The sequence below is a fragment of the Humulus lupulus genome, chromosome 3, assembly GCF_963169125.1.
Source record: "Humulus lupulus chromosome 3, drHumLupu1.1, whole genome shotgun sequence".
Taxonomy (NCBI): Eukaryota; Viridiplantae; Streptophyta; class Magnoliopsida; order Rosales; family Cannabaceae; genus Humulus; species Humulus lupulus.
Window position 1 is genome coordinate 82,914,921 of NC_084795.1, and position 22,418 is coordinate 82,937,338.

The 22,418-nt window shown below is 37.7% G+C and overlaps 2 protein-coding genes across 2 annotated transcripts; one reads left to right on the forward strand and one right to left on the reverse strand.

Moving 5' to 3' along the window:
- Nucleotides 1–7,583: 7,583 nt before the first annotated feature.
- On the forward strand, nt 7,584–10,421 carry LOC133822890 (probable leucine-rich repeat receptor-like protein kinase At1g35710). Its single transcript, XM_062255350.1, has 11 exons — nt 7,584–7,871; nt 7,953–8,100; nt 8,237–8,308; nt 8,687–8,758; nt 8,939–9,010; nt 9,116–9,259; nt 9,348–9,428; nt 9,542–9,613; nt 9,755–9,826; nt 10,037–10,108; nt 10,201–10,421. Exons 1-11 carry the CDS (start codon nt 7,787–7,789, stop codon nt 10,289–10,291), a joined length of 981 nt encoding a protein of 326 aa, XP_062111334.1. The 5' UTR covers nt 7,584–7,786; the 3' UTR covers nt 10,292–10,421.
- A 317-nt stretch (nt 10,422–10,738) lies between these two features.
- Nucleotides 10,739–13,079, reverse strand: LOC133822889 (pentatricopeptide repeat-containing protein At2g20540-like). Its single transcript, XM_062255349.1, has one exon. The coding sequence runs from the start codon at nt 12,392–12,394 to the stop codon at nt 10,805–10,807; it is 1,590 nt and encodes a 529-aa protein (XP_062111333.1). The 5' UTR covers nt 12,395–13,079; the 3' UTR covers nt 10,739–10,804.
- Between the last annotated feature and the right edge of the window lie 9,339 nt (nt 13,080–22,418).

A 22,418-nucleotide genomic window follows, 5' to 3' on the forward strand; every position in this document is an offset into this window, starting at 1 on the left:
AGCCTCTAGTGATAACCTAGTCACAACCATAAACGGTGATCCAATAAGTTCAAGTTCTAAAACCAATCCCGGAACCAAGACCTAGCCTCCAAGACATCAAACCCCACTAATCCGGGTAGTATGAATGATCCTGAGGCCTAAGGTTTGAGTTCCCAAGCTTAAAACATAATTTCGCCCATAAATACCCTCAAGCGCCGTGGCCCCAAAACCCTGCGCCGTGGCCCCTAGCCAAAACAAGAAAACCAAAGGCAAGCGCTGCGGCGCCCTACACCTAGTGCCGTGGCCCCCAGAGCTCCCAAAGCACTCCACCTGCTTCATCGAGCTTGGCCCGCGGCCCGACCTCGGACCAGCCATTTTTCTCCGACTTTAACCTTTTAAAACCTCCCAAAAACCTATCCAAACATCTCCAAACTCAAAAATAAAAGTTTCCAAACATCCCCATCATCCAAAACCAACAAAACTCAAGCCTCAAATCTAACAAACACTCATCAAAACACAAAGTCCAATTCAAGCTTAAAAACTTTAAAAACTTGAAACTTAAAACTTGAATTACCTCCTATTGAGTTGTTTCCAACTAAATCCTTCGGCTAATAAGCTTCTAATCTTCCCTAGGATCGCTATGCCTCGATCCTCTCTTGAATCTGAGTCCTAGAACTCAAGTTACCTTCAAAAATGCGATCGGGAGACGAAAATGGAACTTTGAGGGAGAGAGAACGTACAGAACGTTCTTTTTCTTTTTTAGAAGGTTACTTCAAGCTTAAGTAGCCTCAACCAAATCCTAACGCTCGGGGTCCCGAAAACATCCTCAGGGAAAAAATAGTCAAAACCTCCAGAATTTCTCCCTGATCTTACAAACTCCCAATTTATCACCAAATATTCATTCCCATTACCCAATAACCCGGTAATGCTCTAAATACCCCTTGACTCACTCCGAGTCAAGAATAAATCCCGTTGTGACTTTCCCACTAGCTTACTTCCTAGGATCGTCTCGTGCTGGGTAACTCTGGCATAAGCAAATAATAATAAAGCACCACACACATATGCCACAAATGCCTGAAATGGCCAAAATATGAAAATCACCTAATTACTCAAAAATGGGTTCACATGTATATTTAATACACCTAACACATGCATATTATCATTTAATAACAAAATAAATCAATTATGGCCCTCCCGACCTCCTATTCAAGGTCCTAAACCTTATTAGGAAATTTGGGGCATTACACTGATGCTCTGGGCCATCCCGGAGTTAAATCCTTAAATGAATCATCATTTCCGGCTACATCCGCTAGTATCAACTTCCAAAGCGGATCGACTGACTCACAAACTTGTTGACATACTATGTCGTTGTCTTACCATTCTAAACCATGTTCATAAACTCATTAGTCCCCATAGCTCCAACTACTTCATAGTAACCTCTTCTATCAAATCACTGTCGAGTTCCTCCCAACCCATCATGCCAACACTTTGGGTCTAGGGTACCATTTTTGGGCGTCCCTCCGCCACAACTGCTTAACACAACCACTTTGTCACGACCTATCATCTTCATATAATCAAGGATATGATTAACTATGCCCATCCACTAATCAATCCTCGAGCATACCCAAACCTTTCTCAAAACTAGAGGATAATGCTTCTAAAGCCTTCCACATAATAATTCCAATCTGTCTTCACCCTCAGGTTAAACCAACACTGGTGCCCTTACCATCAAGGTATACAAAACAACTCTTTTCCCCAGCAGAACCCGCTATTTCACCCATCTAATTCCCTTTATCAGACCTAACAGCCTTTCTCACAAATCAGCGAACATCTACTGCAACTTTCAGGGGAAGATGGAGGATTACAATCCTTGATATCATCTGGAACCCCCAATATAACATTACCAGGTCCACTTAACCATTATGAGCACAACAATCTGAATTCATCCGCCATCACCGACTAAATCCCTCAGTCCTGATGTTCATACCCAGAACCATCCCACGGCCAAGTCCAAACAACCACAATAATCATGCACACATAAAAGCATAATAAACACCAATCTACATTACTATGCATTTAGTTATCAAATTTCATTGCTACCAGGTACATTCACACTTACCATGCTTTCTGTATACCAATAAACATGTATAAAAATATAAGTTCAATTTAAACAATTTACCACCTTCCATCAGTACACAAACCATTATCCACATATTCATCCACATACAATAGCAATGCTAATAGCACGCCTCAATATCATCACACAGCAGTCAAGGGCCAGGCCCTATCAAAATCTCATGCTCCCTATTAACCAAACAAATTAATGCATTCATATTTCATTCAAGCACCTAAGCATATAATCTCATGTATTCAATTACAAAACCCTAAGTCGAGCTTGTCTTTAGCGGCAAGTGTACATGTCCAACCAGTCTTCAGGAACCCTTAAACCTAGACCACTCTGATACCAAGTTGTAACGCCATAGATAACCAAGATCGTTACACTGTGTGTTTAAAATAGTGCAGGACTTGCTAATCAAGTCTTTCAAATGAAAACATGATCCTATAGTCATAAACAGGTTAGGTTTAAAATATTTTGGTCATAAACAGATAATTTTCATTAAAATAATTGTTTAGTACATGGGATCCCAAACACAAGGTTTAAAGGACATATTTACAAAAATTCCAAAAGTTATAAATAAACCAGGCCACTCTAATGGCAAAATATACATTTTAGGTTTTCGTCCCTGTACAATCCCTCGATCGTGGCGGCTGGGCAACAGACAATGTACACCTCGCCCCCAGAGCTCTCCAACTCATGGTTGAACCATCAAACCTTTGCCTTTACCTGCACCACATAGCACCCATGAGTCGAGGTCGAATAAGAAAACTATAATACATAGCATAATCAATAATAGTAATTGGACAACTCACAGATCATTAATCAAACACTCAATAGACCACATCGTTCACATAATCAGTGATATCAGTCAAGAAACCAATAATTAACCATCCAGGTAATAAACATGCCATAATCATCAGATAAACATCAATAAACATATCATACAATGTCCAGGGTCGACACCCTTAGGCTGCACCCTCTATTTAACCCACTGTCTCTGGCTCACTTAGGCCGAGCTCAGTTATTATATTATTAACCTCAGCTACCAGTGGTTGAGCAGCGTCCTTGTGTGCCAATATTAATTCTGGCACTCTTAGGTCATTTATTTCATGTTCACACTGCATAATACCATCATACAACATTGCATAAAAATATAGGGAACTCTTAGTCCCAACATAATTACACAATCAGGTGCAGTTTTCTTACCTTTAATTTCCGAGCGGAGAAAGTGAAACGATTTCGAGCACGACCATTAGCTCTGAGCCTCGGCAATAAACCTAGTCACAATCCATAAATGGTACTTTGATGAGTTCAAACTCCAAAGGTCAATTCTGGGACCACACTCGCGCTCTTGGAATCCCAAGTTCCACCAAACAAGGCGATGAACGCGTCCCCCGAGCCCCCAAGTGAAAACCCTAAGAAAATACCCAAAAACCAATTTCAGGAGGCTGAGGAGTGCTACAGCGCTACAAGGTGGGCACTACAACGCTAAAGACAGAAACCCAAAACCCCCAGAAAACACAGCCTAGTGCTGTAGCGCTCCTAACCTAGCGCTACAATGCTAGTACCAGAAATGTAAATTTCTGGGTTTTTTTCTTCGAACCTCCCTGAGCCAAAGCTCCAAAAATCCACTCCAAACCTCAACTAAACTCAAAATTGAACCTACAATACACTATAGCTCAACCAAAACACCCACATAACACCAAACCTTGCCTAACAACTTCATCAAACACAAAAAATCAACCTTAAGCTCTGAAGCTCAAGAACACCATCTAAAACCAGAAAACTCGAAACAAATAAGGGAAAAAAATGGTTACCTCAGTTGGATGATTCCGACCCTAGCCTCTGGATTGTCCCTAACAGCCACCAATTCTTCCTTTCCCTCCAGCAACCACCAAAAATCACACCTATTTTCACCAAAACCCAGAACACCATAAAAACTAGGGGTAAGAACTCAGGAATTAAACTCAACTAAACTCAACAAACTTAAAGGCTTGACTCCTTCCCTCAAAAATGGCTGAGTTCTCCAAATTCCTCAACTAGATTCTCTGGTTGGCTAGTCTTAAATCCACAAGCCTTCCCTTCAGCTTTGCCCAAGCCAGAACCAATCTAGTTCCCAGCCAAAATTATGCAGCCCTTCACCTTAGCTCAGAAATCCCAGTCAAATACCCAAGCTTTTGCCCTTCTTTTCCCTTTCTAACCTTTGAACCAATTGAGAGAAAGAATGTGAGGAAGAAAGAGCAGGGAGGTTCCACCTCTTTTTGCTTTGTTCCATTTAATTCAGAACATATCCTCTAATAACCAAATGACTCACTTGCCCTTCTACCCATTTAAATCTTTCAAGAGTGCCTAAAGGGTAATTTAGTCATTTTGCTCCCAGTTCCCATTAGCTCCTTGAGTGTTCCTATTATTTACCACTTAAAATCTCGCCATCCAGTTAATCACCAATTATTTACCCAATGTCTAAAAATGCCAAATTATTCTCCAAATCCCCAAAATACCCCCAGGCTCCCCCGAGCCGGGTATAAATCACCGCTGTGACCCGCTCACTAGGACCGTCTCGAACCATATGCTGCAAATATACCCACATAATAATGTGGTCTCAACAATTAATCACATAAAATTATATTTATGCCCTCTACGGGCCAAAATTACAAATATGCCCTTATAAGCAAAACATGGCCCGCATGCATATTTAATACTCATAAACATGCACTTAATCATTTCCTCGTAATCATATAATCATGCATTAAATCATATATTCACATAATTACCAATTATGCCCTCCCGACACACTAATCAATGCCCTTAAGCCTTATTAGTAATTTTTGGGTTGTTACAGTCCCTGTACTTTCCCTCGACCGTGACAGTCGAGTAGCTGACTATGTACACTCCACCCCGAGAGCTCTTTAACTCATGGTTGGTATAGCTTTCCTTTGCATTTACCTGCACCACGTAGCATCCGTGAGCCAAGGCCCAGCAAGAAAACCATAAACAGCAAACACATATACAATAGTAGCACTCAATCAATTTTATAACAATCATTCAGAAACCCAACAAATTATAAGCATCAAGCTAGTAATAGTAAACATGTATTTTCAAGAACATATTTTAACCAGTAACACAAATGCTTAGGGTCAGCGCCCTTAGGCTGAGCCCTACGTTTACTAAACCGACCCCTGCTCACTTAGGCCGAGTCTATTGTTTATTTAGCTGACCCCGACTCATAGTGGCCAAGCCGCGTCCAATGCGCTAATCGTCAGCCCCGGCTCCCTTAGGTCGTACTTTAATATTTCACATAATAACAATACGGTTACATAACACATATATCTAGATACAGGGAACCTTAGTCCCGAACACAACCACATGGGTGCAGTTTTCTTACCTCGAATCCTGAGCGAAGAATACAGAATGGTCCCGAGCACGATCCTCAATCCTGAGCCGTGGTGATAATCCTAGTCACAGTGTCAATGGGTAACCATCAATTTCTAATTTTAATAAATACTTAGGGATTAAATATTAGTTTCCGGGACCTCGATTTCTACTAAAGCGAGTAGTAGAAATCGTCCCGAGAGCTTATGTTTGAATTCTCGAGCCTCCCCAAGCCTTAAACCCCATTTTCCCTTAATTCCCCATTTAAGGCCACGACTTGCCCTTGAGGGCCGCGGCCCGCCCCTTGGACAGAGGCTCAATCCTTCTTGATGGGGGACACGGGCCACGACCTGCCCTCCTCCGAGTTGTGGCGCGCCTGACGAACAAAGGCCCCAGCCTCAAAAACTCATGCGGGTCACGACGCCTGAAGAACAGGGTCGCGATCCGAGCCCCTAAACCCAGAAAATCCTCCATTTTCTTAACGTTTCTCCTCGAGCCTAACCTCAATTCACACCCTAAACCAGTAGCCAAACCTGAATTTAAGCCCAGAATTCCCATCCTTTTCGTCTAAACATTATACCAAACTCATAATCAATTCTTACTCTTACAAAATACTCAAATTCAACCAAAACTAGCTAGCAAACTAAGGCTCATGCAAACTATAATTTCCAACATAGTTTCAGCAGAAAATTCAACATGCCCAGTCTGAATTTCTTACCTCGATTGCAGCTTAGATCCTCAGCACTACTCTGACTAATCCCAGCTTAGTTTCCTCCAAATTCCCAGCTCAATTCCCAGCTTAGTCTCCTTCAATTCTCCAAATTTCACCTAAGTTCTAGAGAGGGTGAGAGAGAGAGAGAGAGTTCTGTGAGTTTCTATTTCATTTCCGAAGTCTTTTCCAGTGTATATCCTTAACTCAAAAAGACCCTTTTGCCCCTAAAACTTATTCAACCTTCTAATGGTTTCTAAGGGTAAAATTGTCATTTTCTCAATTCCTGCTAATTCCTCAAGTGTTCCTATCATTAACCAATTAATCCTGTCATGTCTAGTTAATTACCAAATATTTATTCATTACTCAATAAATCCCAAAATATTCTCTAAATTCCCAAAATACCATTAGGCTCCCCCCGAGCCGGGTATTAAACCCCGTTGTGATTGTTTCGCTAAACCGCTCACTAGGACCGTCTTGAGCCATATACTACAAATATATCCACATAATAATGTGGTCTCAACCATATATCACATAAAATCACATTTATGCCCTCAACGGGTCAAATTTGTAAATATGCCCTTATAAGCTATAAAAGGCCCACATGCATATCTAATACTCATAACACATGCATAATAATATATTTATGTTTTTCTATTACATGTTATTTTGTGCAATATGCCTTGATATTCAGCCCGGGGTCTTTTGTGCAGCTCGAGTACAGCTGGCTAGCTAAGAACAATATTAAGGGGCCCATAAGTTGGTATCTCCTCTGCGGAGGCAGTGCGACCCCCAGGTGATAACACAGGCTAAGGAATACGAAGCATTAAAGTATGAGCTGGAGATGGATATAAATTACAGCATCCTGGCCATGTGCTGGCGTTATATTCAGGTCGGAGTACTCTGACCACCTGCCATGCCCAAGAGTTTATTAAGGTGGATACGTTATATATAAACGTGCGTGATCAGACATCGCATGTCCGTTTATCCCTTAATTCTCGGACACGTAATATAAACGTGCGTGATCAGACATCACGTGTCTGATTATGCCAGGCGACCCATGATCATTTTTACCTAATGATTAGACCTTACCTTAATGTATTGTAATATTCATCATTTGTAAAAGACAGGTCATAAAAAAGGATGTATATTCACGTGATGACCCCAACACTTATCTTGGGGTGGTTCTTCTATAAATACCAAGACCTTGGATAGAAAAATGGTTGGGTTCTTTATGTATAATGCAAATACTCTGTCAAAATATAAAGATATACAACAATAACATCGACTTGTGAACTAGAGAGATTTTAGCCTCCGAAAACGAGTGTTCTTATTATTTCATGAATATAATTTAAAAACTTAAAAACAGTTTTTAAAGAACGATTCATGATAATTAGTATGTATTATTATGCATATGTGATATTTCCCTTTCCAAAAGCTTTAACGTGTTTGCTGAACAAACACCAACTCATTTCATCCAAAAGAAGAAAAAACGAAACCCAAATCACCGTCGCCGTTTCCAGAAATCTTAGACTCAGAAAACCAAAATCAATTTTCAGATCCAGTTCCCCAGAACAACGGATCTGTTTCTGCAACCCCAGAAAAATATGGGGCTGCGTTTTCTGGTTCCGGCATTTTGTCTGATCTTCGCATTTCCTCTCCTTGTCCACGCCAAAACCCTCAAACGCGACGGTGAGCTTCCTCATATCTTTATTTTAGCGTTGTTTTGCTCCATTTCTTTGGGTCTGATTTTTTATTTTTTATTTTTGCCAGTGAAAGCTCTGAATGAGATAAAAGCGTCACTCGGATGGAGAGTGGTTTATGCTTGGATTGGAGACGACCCTTGTGGCGATGGCGATCTTCCGCCTTGGTCTGGGGTCACATGCTCTACTCAAGGGGATTACCGAGTTGTTACTGAGTTGTAAGTCTTTTTCGAGCTTTGAAAATCTTGACCCATTTCGTCAATTTCTCAATTTCTTTTGTGTTTTGTCTATATTTGGAAAGAAGTGATGGGTTTCGAATTTAAGACGGTGCTTACAATTGGGTTTTGCTTGCAGGGAAGTTTATGCAGTTTCGATCGTGGGACCTTTTCCTACTGCCGTGACTAATCTATTGGACCTCACGAGGCTGTAAGATCCATCGTACCCTTTTCTGGTTTTCTTTCTTTGTTTGCCTTCATGTTAACATTGACGCTACTTTTATGAGTGATAGTGATCAAATCTAGCTTCTCAGAAGTCTTGTTTCATTATTATGAATTTCACCTTTGTAATACATGTCCGTGGTGATAGTATTTTTATTATTATTTGTTATTTTTGGATTTTAATGCTGCTGAAGCCCTATGATTGAGTGCAATTTTCCTGGAAGTGGAAGTAACAGGAGAGTTGAATTAGTAGTGTTGGTTTTGATAAAATTGAATGCAGCTATTTACTAGAAGTTGTTTCATATGTTTATTAAATTATTGGATTCAAAATGTTCATAATTTGCGTTATCATGGTACTCTATGACAGAGATCTCCATAACAACAAGTTGACAGGGCCTATTCCTCCTCAAATTGGACGGTTGAAGCGTCTCAAGATACTGTATGGCTCCATGCTCTTTTTAGGTTTAGCCTTTTGAGTGTAATTTGCAATTTCTTGTAGTTTTTTAAAATGGTTGGTGCCATATGTTAATTATTCAATAACATTTGAAGCGACACTCTCACTTTTTATTCTGTTCTATACAAGAGTTGTTTGCTAACTTAACTTGTATGGTTCTTCCAGTAATTTGCGATGGAATAAGCTACAGGATGTTATTCCCCCTGAAATTGGTGAGCTTAAGAGCCTAACGCATTTGTGAGTCCTTGAGCTTTTCTCATGATAAATATAGTGATTTATATATCTGTTTTTCTGTCAGAGCTACTTGCTTATTGTTGATACTTATTTGAACTTACTTTTCAGATATCTGAGCTTCAACAACTTCAAAGGGGAAATTCCTAAGGAACTTGCTAACCTTCCAGAGCTTCGCTATCTCTATCTACATGAAAATCGCCTTACTGGGCGGATTCCAGCAGAATTGGGGACCCTACAAAAGCTTCAACACTTGTAAACTTCCATCTTTGAGCACATTTTGTTGAGCAAGCGTTTGTAGCTGAATAATAATGCCTTACACTATAGTGCTATTTCTTTATAGGGATGTTGGTAACAATCACTTGGTGGGCACTATAAGAGAACTTATACGGATTGAAGGTTGTTTTCCAGCTCTTCGCAACATGTGAGTTAATCCAAATTGTTTAATCCTAATTATATATTCAGTGAGTTTTTCCCACAAAGGATATGAATGAAGAGTTTAAGTTAAGAAACTTTATTTGTACTTGTGATGTGCAGCTACTTGAATAACAATTATTTTACTGGAGGAATTCCATCACAACTGGCAAACTTGACCAACTTGGAAATTTTGTAAGTTGCCTATTGCCTTGTATGGCTCTCCCTTCTCAGAGAGAAAAGGGATTATCATCATTGATAAGAAATGTTTGACTACAATCCATCTTCTTAGATATGAATGTTAAGTTTATTAAATTGATTGTTTCATGGCTACAGGTACTTGTCTTACAATAAGATGTCTGGGATAATACCATCTGAGCTTGCTCGCATTCCTAAATTAACCTATCTGTAAGTTTTGTTTTTTTGCTTGGAAACATTTCATCTGGATGGTCTACAAACCCAACTGGTTCTATATGTACTAAGTAATGCCATTTGATTTGTCAGTTGTGAGCTAAGCATATTTATGTCCTACAGCTCTGACGTATCCTACATTTGCAATACTTGCCTGGTTATATTAACTTTAATGAAGTACTTGATATTTCTTTTATTTGGTTTAAGGTACTTGGATCACAACCAGTTCTCTGGAAGGATTCCCGACGCCTTCTATAAACACCCATTCTTGAAAGAAATGTGAGTTCTTAACAATCAAATCCTTGAAAGATAACAATTCCTGAAATTTTGTAGACTATTGAAAGATTTACGCTGTTGATTGTTTCTTGTAGGTTCATTGAAGGAAACTCATTTCGATCGGGTGTAAACCCAATTGGTCTCCACAAAGTTCTTGAACTTTCTGATGCAGATTTTCTTGTTTAGTTGAGATATCTACCTAATTTTTGTTTGCTTGAAAATTGAGTTTAGTGATTTATTTTTTACCAAGGAAATGTAAAATTCAACTTTGTCCATCGCAAGTCATAAAGTAATGAAATCAAACCATTGATAATTATATTATATGTATTATAGGAATTCCTGAAAAACTTTATTAGTAATGTCTTAATGAAATTGGTTCTCTTACAAGTCTTTACATATTACTTGGAAACTTTCCATGAGAAGCCTATGGGGCAGGCAACTTTGCTTAGTGTGACTAATGTACTGTATCTAATATTATCATGTTGATTCTACACCCTTAAATTATTATACTTACCAAATAGACATACAAGATGTTCCTTCTGTGATCATGATGCAAAATTGTGAACCAGTCAATGAAGATTTGGAGTCTAATCAACCAATGGTTGATCTTAGTTAGTTGGCTTTATTTTTTAAAAAATACTCCTCGATTCAAAACGAGTGTGGACCACACCTGTTTGTACAATGGTATGTATGATGTCCTTAGAGTTGAGTATGTGATGTACCCTGAATAATTAAGTGCTTGTTTAACTTCTCCAAAACCGAGTGAATGTCTTCCATCTGCGGGTGTATCTTTTCTCCTGCAATAAACTCATGAACTCCACCATTGATCTCGATCAAGCTACATCCCGGTACCTTTTCAACTCCTCTATGTTTCATCAGCTTCCTCACTCTTCCAGCATCAGCATCTTTTCCAGCAGAAGCGTATAAATTTGAGAGTAGAACATAAAGCCCACTTCCGCACTCCAACTCCGAGAGCTTCCCAAAGGCAAGCTCAGCTAGTTGAGCCTGCCCGTGAGTACAGCAAGCACTAAGAAACGCCCTCCAAGCTACTTCCTCTTCAGAGGGGTTACTTGAAATTATCACTCTTTGAACTATTTGTTTTGCTTCTTCAAAAAACCCTGCTCGACTAAGAAGATCTACTATACATCCGTAGTGCTCAGTTTTGGGTTCAATTCTGTACACTCCAAGCATTTTTTCAAACATCAGCAGGCCTATATATGTCATACCTGAATAACTACAGGCAGTAAAAATGGCGATGAAGGTGATGTCGTCTGGTGGCACACCTGTCTTTTCCATATCTCGAAATAGTTCGAGTGCAGTTTCTCCATCTCCATTGATTGCCATGGCCGAAATCATAGCATTCCAGCAAACGGTGTCTTTCTGTGGCATCTCATAAAAAATCCTCTTAGCTAAATCCAAATTCCCACACTTAGCATACATGTCTATAAGACTGGTACCCAATCGAATGCTCAAGGGCAATCCAAGACGATCCAAATACCTGTGAATCCAAATCCCAACATCGAGAGCTCCCAAATGAGCACAACCACAAAGAATACTGACAAAGATGGCCTCATCAGGCTCTATATCCCTGAGCTGCAGTACACGAAACAAGTAAAGACCTTCCTTAAAACAAGCGTTCTGAACATACCCTGAAATCATTGCTCCCCATATCCCTCTATCTCTCACCGGCGCCACATCAAAGAACAGTCTCGCATTGTCAACTTCCCCTACTTTTGCATACCCTGAAATCATGACCGTCCATGAAACCACACTAAGATTAGGCATTTCATCAAACACGTACCGTGCACCTTCCATGTTACGAAACTCACTGTACATGACAATTAAAGAGTTGCCCACAAATATATCAAACACTAGACCCAATTTCATGCCATACCCATGAACCGAATCCCCAAGACGAACACTTTTTAGCCTAGAACAAGCCTTTAACACATACGGAAGAGTATAATTGTCTGGGGCTATCCCACTCTGTAACAAGTTTCTATATACAAGTATAGTTTGAATGAGTTCATTGTGGAGTAAGAAAGCTTTCAAGATGGTATTCCAAATGCAAATGGTGGGCTTGTGAATGTGTTGGAAAATTTTCCAAGCATGAAAAGGGTTACCATGATGTGGGTTTGAGCAAAACTCCAAGACTCTGCTCAGAGCAAAGCTATTACTGCCAAGACCGGTGGTGACGATTGATGCATGGGCTTGCTTCAGGTCTTGCATGTTCTTGCATCTCTCCAAAAGTAGGAGACATCTCCTAGTCATGGCAGTATACAGTGACATTCGCTGTACTTAACTTCTTCATCCACTACAAACGTTTTCTCTCCAACACAAGGGCTTGGGAGTCATATCGATCATTTCATACACAAAGGCCGCATGTCATGGGCAACCAAACTTCAGTTACAGAAAAACGACAAGCTTTCCTGAAAACGACGGAAAAGAAAAATGAAAAAATAAAATAAAATATAAAATCAGGAAAAGTGAGGGGGTTCGAACTGTTGATATAGATAAATTAATTTAACAGTTTGATTATAATTTAATTTAAGTATAACAATAAATATTTTTTATGGAAGTATTTAAAAACAAAAAGTATTAAATATAGAAAACGATAGTCCTTAAGAAAATCACTTATTGAATGGCTCCTATCAAATTTTGGGTAAGTAGTGGGATAATTCTTTTAATTTCTCTTTGAGAAGTTTACATAAATATAAAAAAAAGTAGTTTCTATATTTATGGATAAAAAAAAGCCACAAAATATGGTGATTTATTAAAAAAAAAGTTTCAAACATGGTAATTCCATAAAATATAAAAAATGAATTACCATATTTTAACACAAAACTCTCATCATCTCCTCTCCCTCACAACACCTCTCCTTATTTTCTCCTTTCACCCTCTCTCCTCCCCACTTTGTTCATTCTTCTCATCCCTCCACTGGCGACACCACCTTCGCCCTCTGCCAGCAACGCAACCCCCCCACCCCCACAACGATGATGCAGCTCCACCCCCATTTGGTTCTTTTTCTTATACTTCTTCTGGTTCTAATGTTATTCTTTTTGTTGTTCTTGTTATTCAATACAAGAAAAAAATTCTACAGCGACGATATCTATTGCGACGACTCCAAAGTTGTCGCTGTATGTAGTCGAAATCCACAAAAAATTCTTTTTTTAAATTTATTAAAAAAAATAAGCTACAGCGACGACATGTCGTCGCTGTAGGGTTGTCAACAACACACGACCAGGTCCTCCAAATTCCTGGTGTAGTCGCTATAGGGTCTTTGTCGAAAAAAAGAGGGAAATATGTTTGTCTATAGCATGGGGAGGGAACTTAACCGCCCAGGGTTGGTTGCCTATTTGCACCCCGTATAGCGACGACTTGTCGTTGTTATAGAATCCTCGTTAAAAAAAGGAGGGAAATATGTTAGTCTAGAGCGACGACATGTTGTCGTTGTAGGATAGGGAGGGAACTTAACCGCCAAGAGTTGGTTGCTTATTTTTCACTCCCTATAGCGACGACATGTCATCACTATCGAGTCTGATTTAATCTACTGGTCAGTTATTTTGTACTCTATCGCAACGACATGTCGTCATAATAGGGTCAAAACATGGGAAAGTGAACCGCCAAAAAATTTAACTCAAATTTCAATGCCTATACCGACGACATGTCGTCGCCGTAGGGTAGACGCGTAGCACACGAGAGGATTCATGTACTATTCCTATCCTGTTGTCGCTGTAGGATCTCACCGTTTGAGTGAAACGGTGCGTTTGATATCAACAATGACCGTTTATTACATATAGCAACGACATGTCGTCGCTATAGGTCACAACGATATAACCCCTCAGGTAGAGCCTTTCTTCTTCATTTTCCTCCAAAGCAAAGACGTTTCTCTATGTTTTCCTCCGCCGCCCAACGCCACCCAATGCCGCCCAAGGAGTTCTGACACCATTTTTGGCCCTCCATTATTAAGGTTAGTTCCTTTATACCCAATAATGTAGTTATTTCTTTTAAATTTAATTTTTTATGATTATTTGTGTGTATTTTGTATGTTATTGTAATGAGTTTGTTAAACTTTTTATTGATTTTTTTTTGTTTTCAGATTGTATTGGAGCATCCCGAGCCTTTTCCCAATTCATTGATATCATCCCGAACCTTTGGGTATTGTTTGTAATTTTTATTTTTATTTTGTTTTGTGATTGATTAGTATATTAATTGATAAATGTTTGCTAACTTTTTTGTTGTTTTTTTGTATTTTCATATTGCATTGGAGTCTTTGGATAAAATCTCTAGCTTTTGGGTATTGTTTCCAATTTTTAATATTTTTTTGTTTTGTGATTATTAGTGTATTGATAAATAATGATAGTTAATTTGTAACCAATAAATAGTTTTTAAATTAAATTTTATGTTTGCTAATTTAATAGCTAATTTGATATTAAGTTATGAATTTTTTTTTAGGTTAGATTAAATTTTTGTTTTCAATTGTATATATGTTAGGTTAAATAAAATTTGTGTTTCGAATTATATATATGTTATGTTAGATAAATAATATGTTGATTTGAGAATATGTTTATAATATGTTTTTGTTGTTTATTTATGAATTCAAATGATTGTATTAAATTTTATGTATGTTCTGAGTGGTTTATATGTTTTTATGCAGATTTTAAATTTTGGGATAGGCTAGATTACAGTCGTTATGCTGCTGAAATTTTTGTAGATTTAGAAAAACTAAACATTACAAATAGTTTTAAAGTTAGTGTGTTTAAAATTTTTAATTAATAAATTTTAAAGCAATTAATAAAAATTAATTAAAAAATTATAAATTATAAATTAAAATAATAATTTTATAAGTATAAAAATTTATTAATATTTTTTTATAAAATAAGTTGAAATTAAAATAATAATCTTTACTGGTAATTTAATAAATTTATAATTAAATATTTGTTTATTTAATTAATTTTATAATATATTCATAAAATTTGATAATATATGTATATAAAATAGGTAATTAAGTTAACTTTAATCTTAAAATTAAGTTAAAATTAAAATAATAGTTCTAAAATAATAAAACTTTATTGTTATTTTTTTAAAATAAAAGTGAAAATTATATTAAGAATTTGATAATTATTAAATAACATAATAATAATTATAATTAAATATTTGATTATATAACGAAACTTTATAATACATGCATAACTAACAATAATATATATTCATTAAATTTGATAATATATGTTCATAAAATTATTAATTTATTCATAAGATTTCACAATTTACTTGAAAAATTAGTGTTTTGGTGATAAAAAATATTATCAGCAAATATATGTAGTTTTTTATGATTGTCACATTGTGATAATTTATTTTTTACTTGAATTAGTTATGACGATTGATAAGAGTTGGATAACTAATAGACGACGTAACTCTGATGAGTTTTGGAATGGTCTTCAAACATTTATACAAATGGCCAAGAATCATGTGAATGCTTTGAGAGAAGTTAGATGCCCATTCGTTCAATGTGTCAATATGCTGAATCGAAAACTGGATGTGGTGGAGGCTCACATACACAGATATGGGTTTCTGCAGCGATATGTGAAGTGGACCTACCACGGTGAAGTTGATATGCCTCCAGTAGTGGATGACGGGGCTCCAGTGACTGATGAGATGATTGACATCATCAATGATGTTATTGGTGAACAAGACACTAACGAAGAAGGCATAAATGAAGGAATTTCAGATGGTGGTGGCAATAGTGTGGAGAATCAATTTGATGACCTGTTTCAAGAGGTCGAAGCTGAGTTATACCCTGGTTGTACTTGGTTGTCTTCCTTGAACTTCTTGGCGAAGATGATGCACACGAAGGTTATGAATAAATGGACAAATAGTTCATTTGATGAAATTTTGAAGTTTATGAAATTTGAATTCCCGAAGGTGAATAAGATTCCGGCTTCATTATATGAGTCTAAGAAAAAAAATGAGGAAGTTAGGGTTAGGTTATCAATCAATTCATGCTTGCAAGTACGACTATTGTTTGTTTTGGAAGGAGAATTCCCAAAAACAGAGTTGCCCTGTATGTGGTAAGAGCCGATGGGTTGACAAAGACACAAAGGGGAAAAAAGTCGCCCACAAAGTGTTGCGGTACTTCTTTTGACTCCTAGGCTGAAGCGTCTTTATGGTTCAAGGCAACATCAAATGATATGACCTGGCATAGTACGAGACGATGGAAAGAAGATGGTGTGATGCACCATCTTGTTGATGGGGGTGCTTGGAAACAATTTGATTCAAGATATCCTGATTTTTCCAAAGAACTCAGAAATGTTCGATTGAGTTTGGCTGCTGATGGTTTTAATCTATTTGGTAACATGAGTCATCTTACAGAATGTGACCAATAATATTCTGCATGTACAATATGCCTCCTTGGTTGTGCATGAAAGAGTCATCATTCATGCTAACCTTATTGATTCCCGGTCCAAAATCACCTAGGAAGGACATGGATGTATTTTTGAGGCCTGTGGTAGACGAATTGAAGGAGTTGTGGGATGAAGGAGTTCAAACCAAAGACGCTGCAAGGAATAGTGTATTCAGAATGCGTGCAACACTATTATGGACTATTAATGATTTTCAATCAATATATGACTTTTCTCAACAATGTTTGTTCTTCAATAGTTTCAAATGCATCACCGCAATTATTTAAGTTATGTAATTAACCTCCAACTATAAATAATTTTAAGTAAATAATTATTTAAACTACAAAGATATGTCTTCTACTGTTGCTCGTTCTCATGGCGGTGATGGAGCGGGTGATCCTCCTCCAGATCCCACGTGAGTTCCTACTTCCTGTGAGACAGTTAATATACTATAATTAGTCTATCTTTTATCAATAAATGACAAATTATTATTATTTTATTCAATTTAATTTTATTGTTTAATTAACATATGCAGCGGCTTTCGCAAAAAGAAAAGGTCAGTCTCGATCCAAAAATTTGCAGCAACTTGTCAACGATAATAAAGATCTGTTGGCTCTACACTTTGATCTGAAGGAGGGAACCTACAAAGGAGTTGGTGATTTTGGGACATTGTTTACGAGACTTATTGGTAACCTTATTGGTCACCATGTCTTGTTATATTATGACTCATGGCAGAGAGTTATGGATGAGCACAAGATAGGATTGATGCAAAAGCTTGAGGTAAGTTTATCAACTTATTCACATGTAATGTTTTTTTTTATAATTTAAAAAATATAATCATTTTTTAAGGAATTTTTCATTCTTCCCCAAGCTCTCCTTGAGTGGCGATTGATAGAGATTGGGATTGAGTGAGAGTTTCAAGATCGCTACAAGGATAGAAAAGGTCACAAGAAAAGACACTTCGATGAGCATGGAGGGTATGATGATATCGAGACAGCCAGAAAGAATCCACCGGAGGACATAGACAACAAGAGTTGGCAGAAGTTGGTTAACCTTTTCACCACTCCACAGTTCATGGCACGCTCAAAGGCAAATGCTGCGAACAGAGCAAACCAGAAGTATCCAAGTCTCTATGGATCGACTTCTTATGCTTTTGCTCGATTTAAGAAGGTAAATAAAAATATATAGACAATTTGAAATATTTTAAGTTATCTTAATAATAATTTCAATATTTAACTGAGATTTTGTTAAATTTTGTTTTCTAAAGATGAATCTCCAAACTAAGGAACTGCGCAACATTATAGATACGTTCCATGACATGCACAATCATCTAACACGTGGATGGGTGAACACAAATGCTAAGGATGCATATGTAAGTAACTTTCTAAGTTTTGTATATATATGTATATTATTCAATTATATTATGTATTAATTGTCTTGTTTCTAAATTGCAGGATGCCTTGCAGCAAGAAGTCCAGACACAATCCCAATCCCAATCCCAATCTCAATCTGAATCTTCAGCAGGAAGTGCCACTGTCAATGAGACACAAGTTGTCTCAAAGGTACTTGGTCAACGTTGTGGCCAGAACCGAGGTATTGGACACAAGTTGAAGGGCACTAATACCTTTGCCTTAGGTGCCACCAGATCCTCTTCACAATCAGAGGCATCACCATTTCCGTCCACCACAGTCGGCCCTCCAACGGTACCACCTGAGGTTTTCCAGTCCATGATTCAACACTCCAGTCAAGCAATTATGACCCAGAACAACAACTTCTAGCAAATGCAACAATTTTTGCAAGCAACAAATCCGAACATCCAAGCTCCACAATTTCAGCCTGTCAACTTAGACAAGCATATGATACAATCCATGATGGCAAACTTTCAACCACAGCAGCCACAACCACCACACCCACCACAAAAACAACCACAACAGCCCGACGATAATGACTTTGGAATTGATTTTGATGACCTATAGTTTGATTATATTATTATTTTGAACTTATTAATATTTTGTGTTGTTTTTTTTTATTTGGAGACAATACTACTTATGTTTTGATTTTTATATTTTGCACACTATGGATATTGTTAAATTGGTTTTATTATTTAATTAAATAAATTTTTTTAATCAATATAATTAATTAATTTTTTAAAATATATATACCTACAACGACGACATATCGTTGCCGTAGGCTGCTCGCTGAACACAAAAATCTGAGATTTCGTGACACTACATGTCGTGTTGTCGCTGTAGGTATATATACCCACACTCTCCAGGACGATATGTCGTCGCTGTAGTTGGGGCTGTTGACGAACTTACAGCGACAGCATGTGGTCGCTGTAGGAGATTTTGAAATTCAAATTTTCAAATTTTGTAACCACATACAGTGACGACATGTCGTCGCAATATCTCAGTCCAACCGAAAAAAAGGATTCCCTACTATGACCGACATATCGTCGTTGTAGTAAAACACTACTGCGACAACTGTGTTTTGTCATCGCTGTAGGTTGCTACACATACAGACCTACAATGATGCCATTTTGGCGATGACTTCTTGATCTACAGAGATGACAAAAGTCATCGCTGTAGAGTCTTTTTCTTGTAGTGATTCTTCTTCTTTTTCACAACTAATTTTGCATTTTAAATATGATTTTATACTTTAGATCTGATTTTTTTCTTCCAACCCTAACTGTAACCCGTTACTATCACGATTTGTTTAGGTTTTTTAGTTCAAATTTGATTTGTTTTCTTCAGATCTGTTTAAGTAACCAGATACCATGGCGACTGATTATTTTCATTCATATTTGATTTTTTTTTCTTTCAGACCTAGCTGTAACTAGTTACGATAACGATCAATTTAGATTTCTTTTTGTTTCGATCTGATTTTTGTTTTCACACGTAACTAAGTAACCAAGTACCATGGTGATTGATTTTTTTTTTCAGATATGATTTTTTTTTTCAAAAATAATTGTTAGTATTATGATTAGTTTATATTTTTTGTTAGGATTTGATTTTTTTTTCAAGTCTGGATAAGTAACCAGTTACCATCGCAATTGATTCATTTTTTTTTCAAATTTTTTTTCTTCAAACCTAGATGTAACAAGTTACTATCACGATCAATTCAATTTATTTTTTTTCTCTAGATCTGACTAAGTAACCAATTACAATTCAGTTGGTATTTTGATACGGTACATTACTAAAAAAAATCAAAATTATTTTTATAGTTGTAACCAGTTACTACAACATCACTTAAATGATAACAATGGTTTTGATAGAGTAACCGGTTACCACACATCACTAAAAAAATTGACAGTGGCATACGATTACTAACACATCAAATAATAAAAAAAAATGTTTTGATAGTGGTAACTTGTTGTTGTGGGGAAAATGTTGAAGAAGATAAAAAATGGAAGAAAATAAGAAGAAGAATTGGGAATAAAAAGCATGGTGAAGAAGGTCTTAGTTTTTGTTTTTTTAAAAAATAATGTAAAAAAACATTTTTATATAATATGAATGATAAAAAATATTAAAAATAGATTAAAATTATAAAAATTATCTCAAAATATATAAAAACTAGTTACTAACATTATATAAAATTAGAATATAGTATACAAATAAAATATTACAAACATATGGGAAACAAGCTCCCATAAAAATGTAAACAAAAAAATATGCCATAAGAAACTTAAGAAAAAAGCCATATTTTTCAAAGTTAAAAAAAAAAATCTCATATTTGGTGTATGTTGACTGCATTTTTCGCTATCAACTTTAAATAAAGAGAACTTGAAAGAAAAATGAAAATGACATCGAGTTTTACGAGGTTCAGGTTATAAAACAACTCTAGTCCACAAGTCTATTATATTGAGATGCTTGAAGCTTGAGAGGTCAAACTTTAATGGAGATTTTTGGCAGTGTATATGCTGCTCAAATTACACAATTGTCGAACCCCTTACAATGAGGTATCCCCACCCTATTTATAGTGGTTGTGAATAATTAAGTGAGACTTTAATAATTATTATCCCTCATAATGATGGGATCTTAGTCCCAATTATTACAATTATTGTGATAATAAACGGGAAGGTTTGTACAGATCACACGGGGCCCATTTACGAGGTATCAGTCCACCACTTTTTGGGAGGACACGCCGCTGACAGTGTTAGAGAGTGGCTGCACATCTTCCCGTGTCAAGCAGCGCATTGTGACATGTTATTTGTCTCGAGTATGGAAACAACACCACTACCCATGGGGCGTGCCACGTGTCAGGAAGCTATTGGTGGTCCCAAGATGTTGTGCTTGTTAGCTGGCATCGTTCTCTGGGGTCGGAGAACCATCGTACTATAACTCTTCGGATAAGCTACTAAAGAATACCTAGCAGGATCTAAGGAAGCCTTCTCCGGGGTTGGGGCATGCTAAATAACCTCCCGAGTACCATGAACACTCAACGAGTGCCACATGTCGAATTTACGAAAACATGGACAACATTTGCCCCCTAAGTCTCTACTCATCCTCGAATGGTGGAGACTTAATCAGATGAGTGTCTCAGGGGAGTGCTCAGGGTGAAACGCTTGGGCTGGACCTTTCCCTCTTTACCAATAAAGCAACGCCACATGTCAATTCCACATTGCTAGGCTCGTATATCGGGTGAATTAATGAGGGGTCTTGTCAACGCCCAAAGCGTCTATTCCACACCTGGGACGTCCATCCACATTGTACCCGAATCGTCTTTTCACATTGTACCCGAATCACCTTTTCTCCTTCCTTTTTTATTGTGATCCACGCCTCAACAAATTACGATCGTAGTATTAATCAACGGCTAGGGATCGACTGCTTCCCTTACATGTTTTGTGAGTATAAAATTTGAATTTCGGGCTCCTTAAAATCATTTGCATTCATTGGAACACTCAGAACCCAAGCTTCCTTGTGCCCAAATGCCTTTCTTCCTAGAATTCCTCTCTGTGTCTCTTCCCTTCAAGTGTTCGTTGTCCTGGACGATTGGAGAAAAGCACAGTACTTCTGGGAAAATGACACAAAGTATCTCCGCATTCGCATGAGATACAACACTTACCGGAGCTACATTTTAGGTAAGTCTCTTCTTCTTTTTTCCTTTTCGTTTATGCGAATGTTTGAGTTTGGGCACGACACTTGACATAGGTATGATTTAGTCATATAGGCACATTTAGGTTGTTTTTCTTGGCCACGAGCCAGCATCCCTATCTACCATGCGAGCCTTTCAGTTGTTCTGGCCTCTCTGGGCCTTTTATTTCCAAAAAGTCGCTTTTGAACGTCCCATCAGATTCTGGGAAATTTCCAGAATCCGGTGAGTTTCGCGAACTCCGTCAACGCTTAGCGGGAACCATCGTCGGCCACCGAGAATGCCCCCTTTTCCTTAGAGATTCTGTTCATATATTCTCCCCAAGTAGTTGTCTTAAGGTTTTTTGTGTTTTGGCCTTCTTGTCTTCGGTCAAAATGCTAACTGCTTGGTTTTTGTGTCTCAAATGTCTGAGGAACTACATCAACTTTACGAGAAAGGGTTTTACAAGTCCGATAAAGAAATACTCGAGATGACCCAAGAACAGAGAAGGGATCACAGAGGCGTGAGAGCAGGGGGTTGAGAACCAACAAGGGAACTGGTAGTTCACGCAGATGACCCAATAGTAGAAAGGCCAGCGCTGCCAGCCCAGAGGGGGATGACCATGGAGGAAGTAAATAGGGCCCTCATTCCCCACCCCAGTTAGTAGTACGAGGTTGACGGATTTGAGGCGAAGCAGTATCACACTTTGCTGCGACACCTCGAGGCCTTGGAGCACATCATGAGGCACTACGAGATTGGTGGAGAGTGCTTGGTGCACCTATGTGGAGATTTCAATAGGGCACACCTTAGTGTCAATGGTCTTGGCGCTTGGAACCAAGCAC

Bases quoted from the DNA above. Each gene is read 5' to 3' on its own strand.
- LOC133822890 (XM_062255350.1), top strand. From the start codon at position 7,787: ATGGGGCTGCGTTTTCTGGTTCCGGCATTTTGTCTGATCTTCGCATTT. The intron at 8,101-8,236 runs GTAAGTCTTTTT...TTTTGCTTGCAG, and splicing joins TACCGAGTTGTTACTGAGTT to GGAAGTTTATGCAGTTTCGA. The intron at 9,011-9,115 runs GTGAGTCCTTGA...CTTACTTTTCAG, and splicing joins CTTAAGAGCCTAACGCATTT to ATATCTGAGCTTCAACAACT.
- LOC133822889 (XM_062255349.1), bottom strand. From the start codon at position 12,394: ATGTCACTGTATACTGCCATGACTAGGAGATGTCTCCTACTTTTGGAG.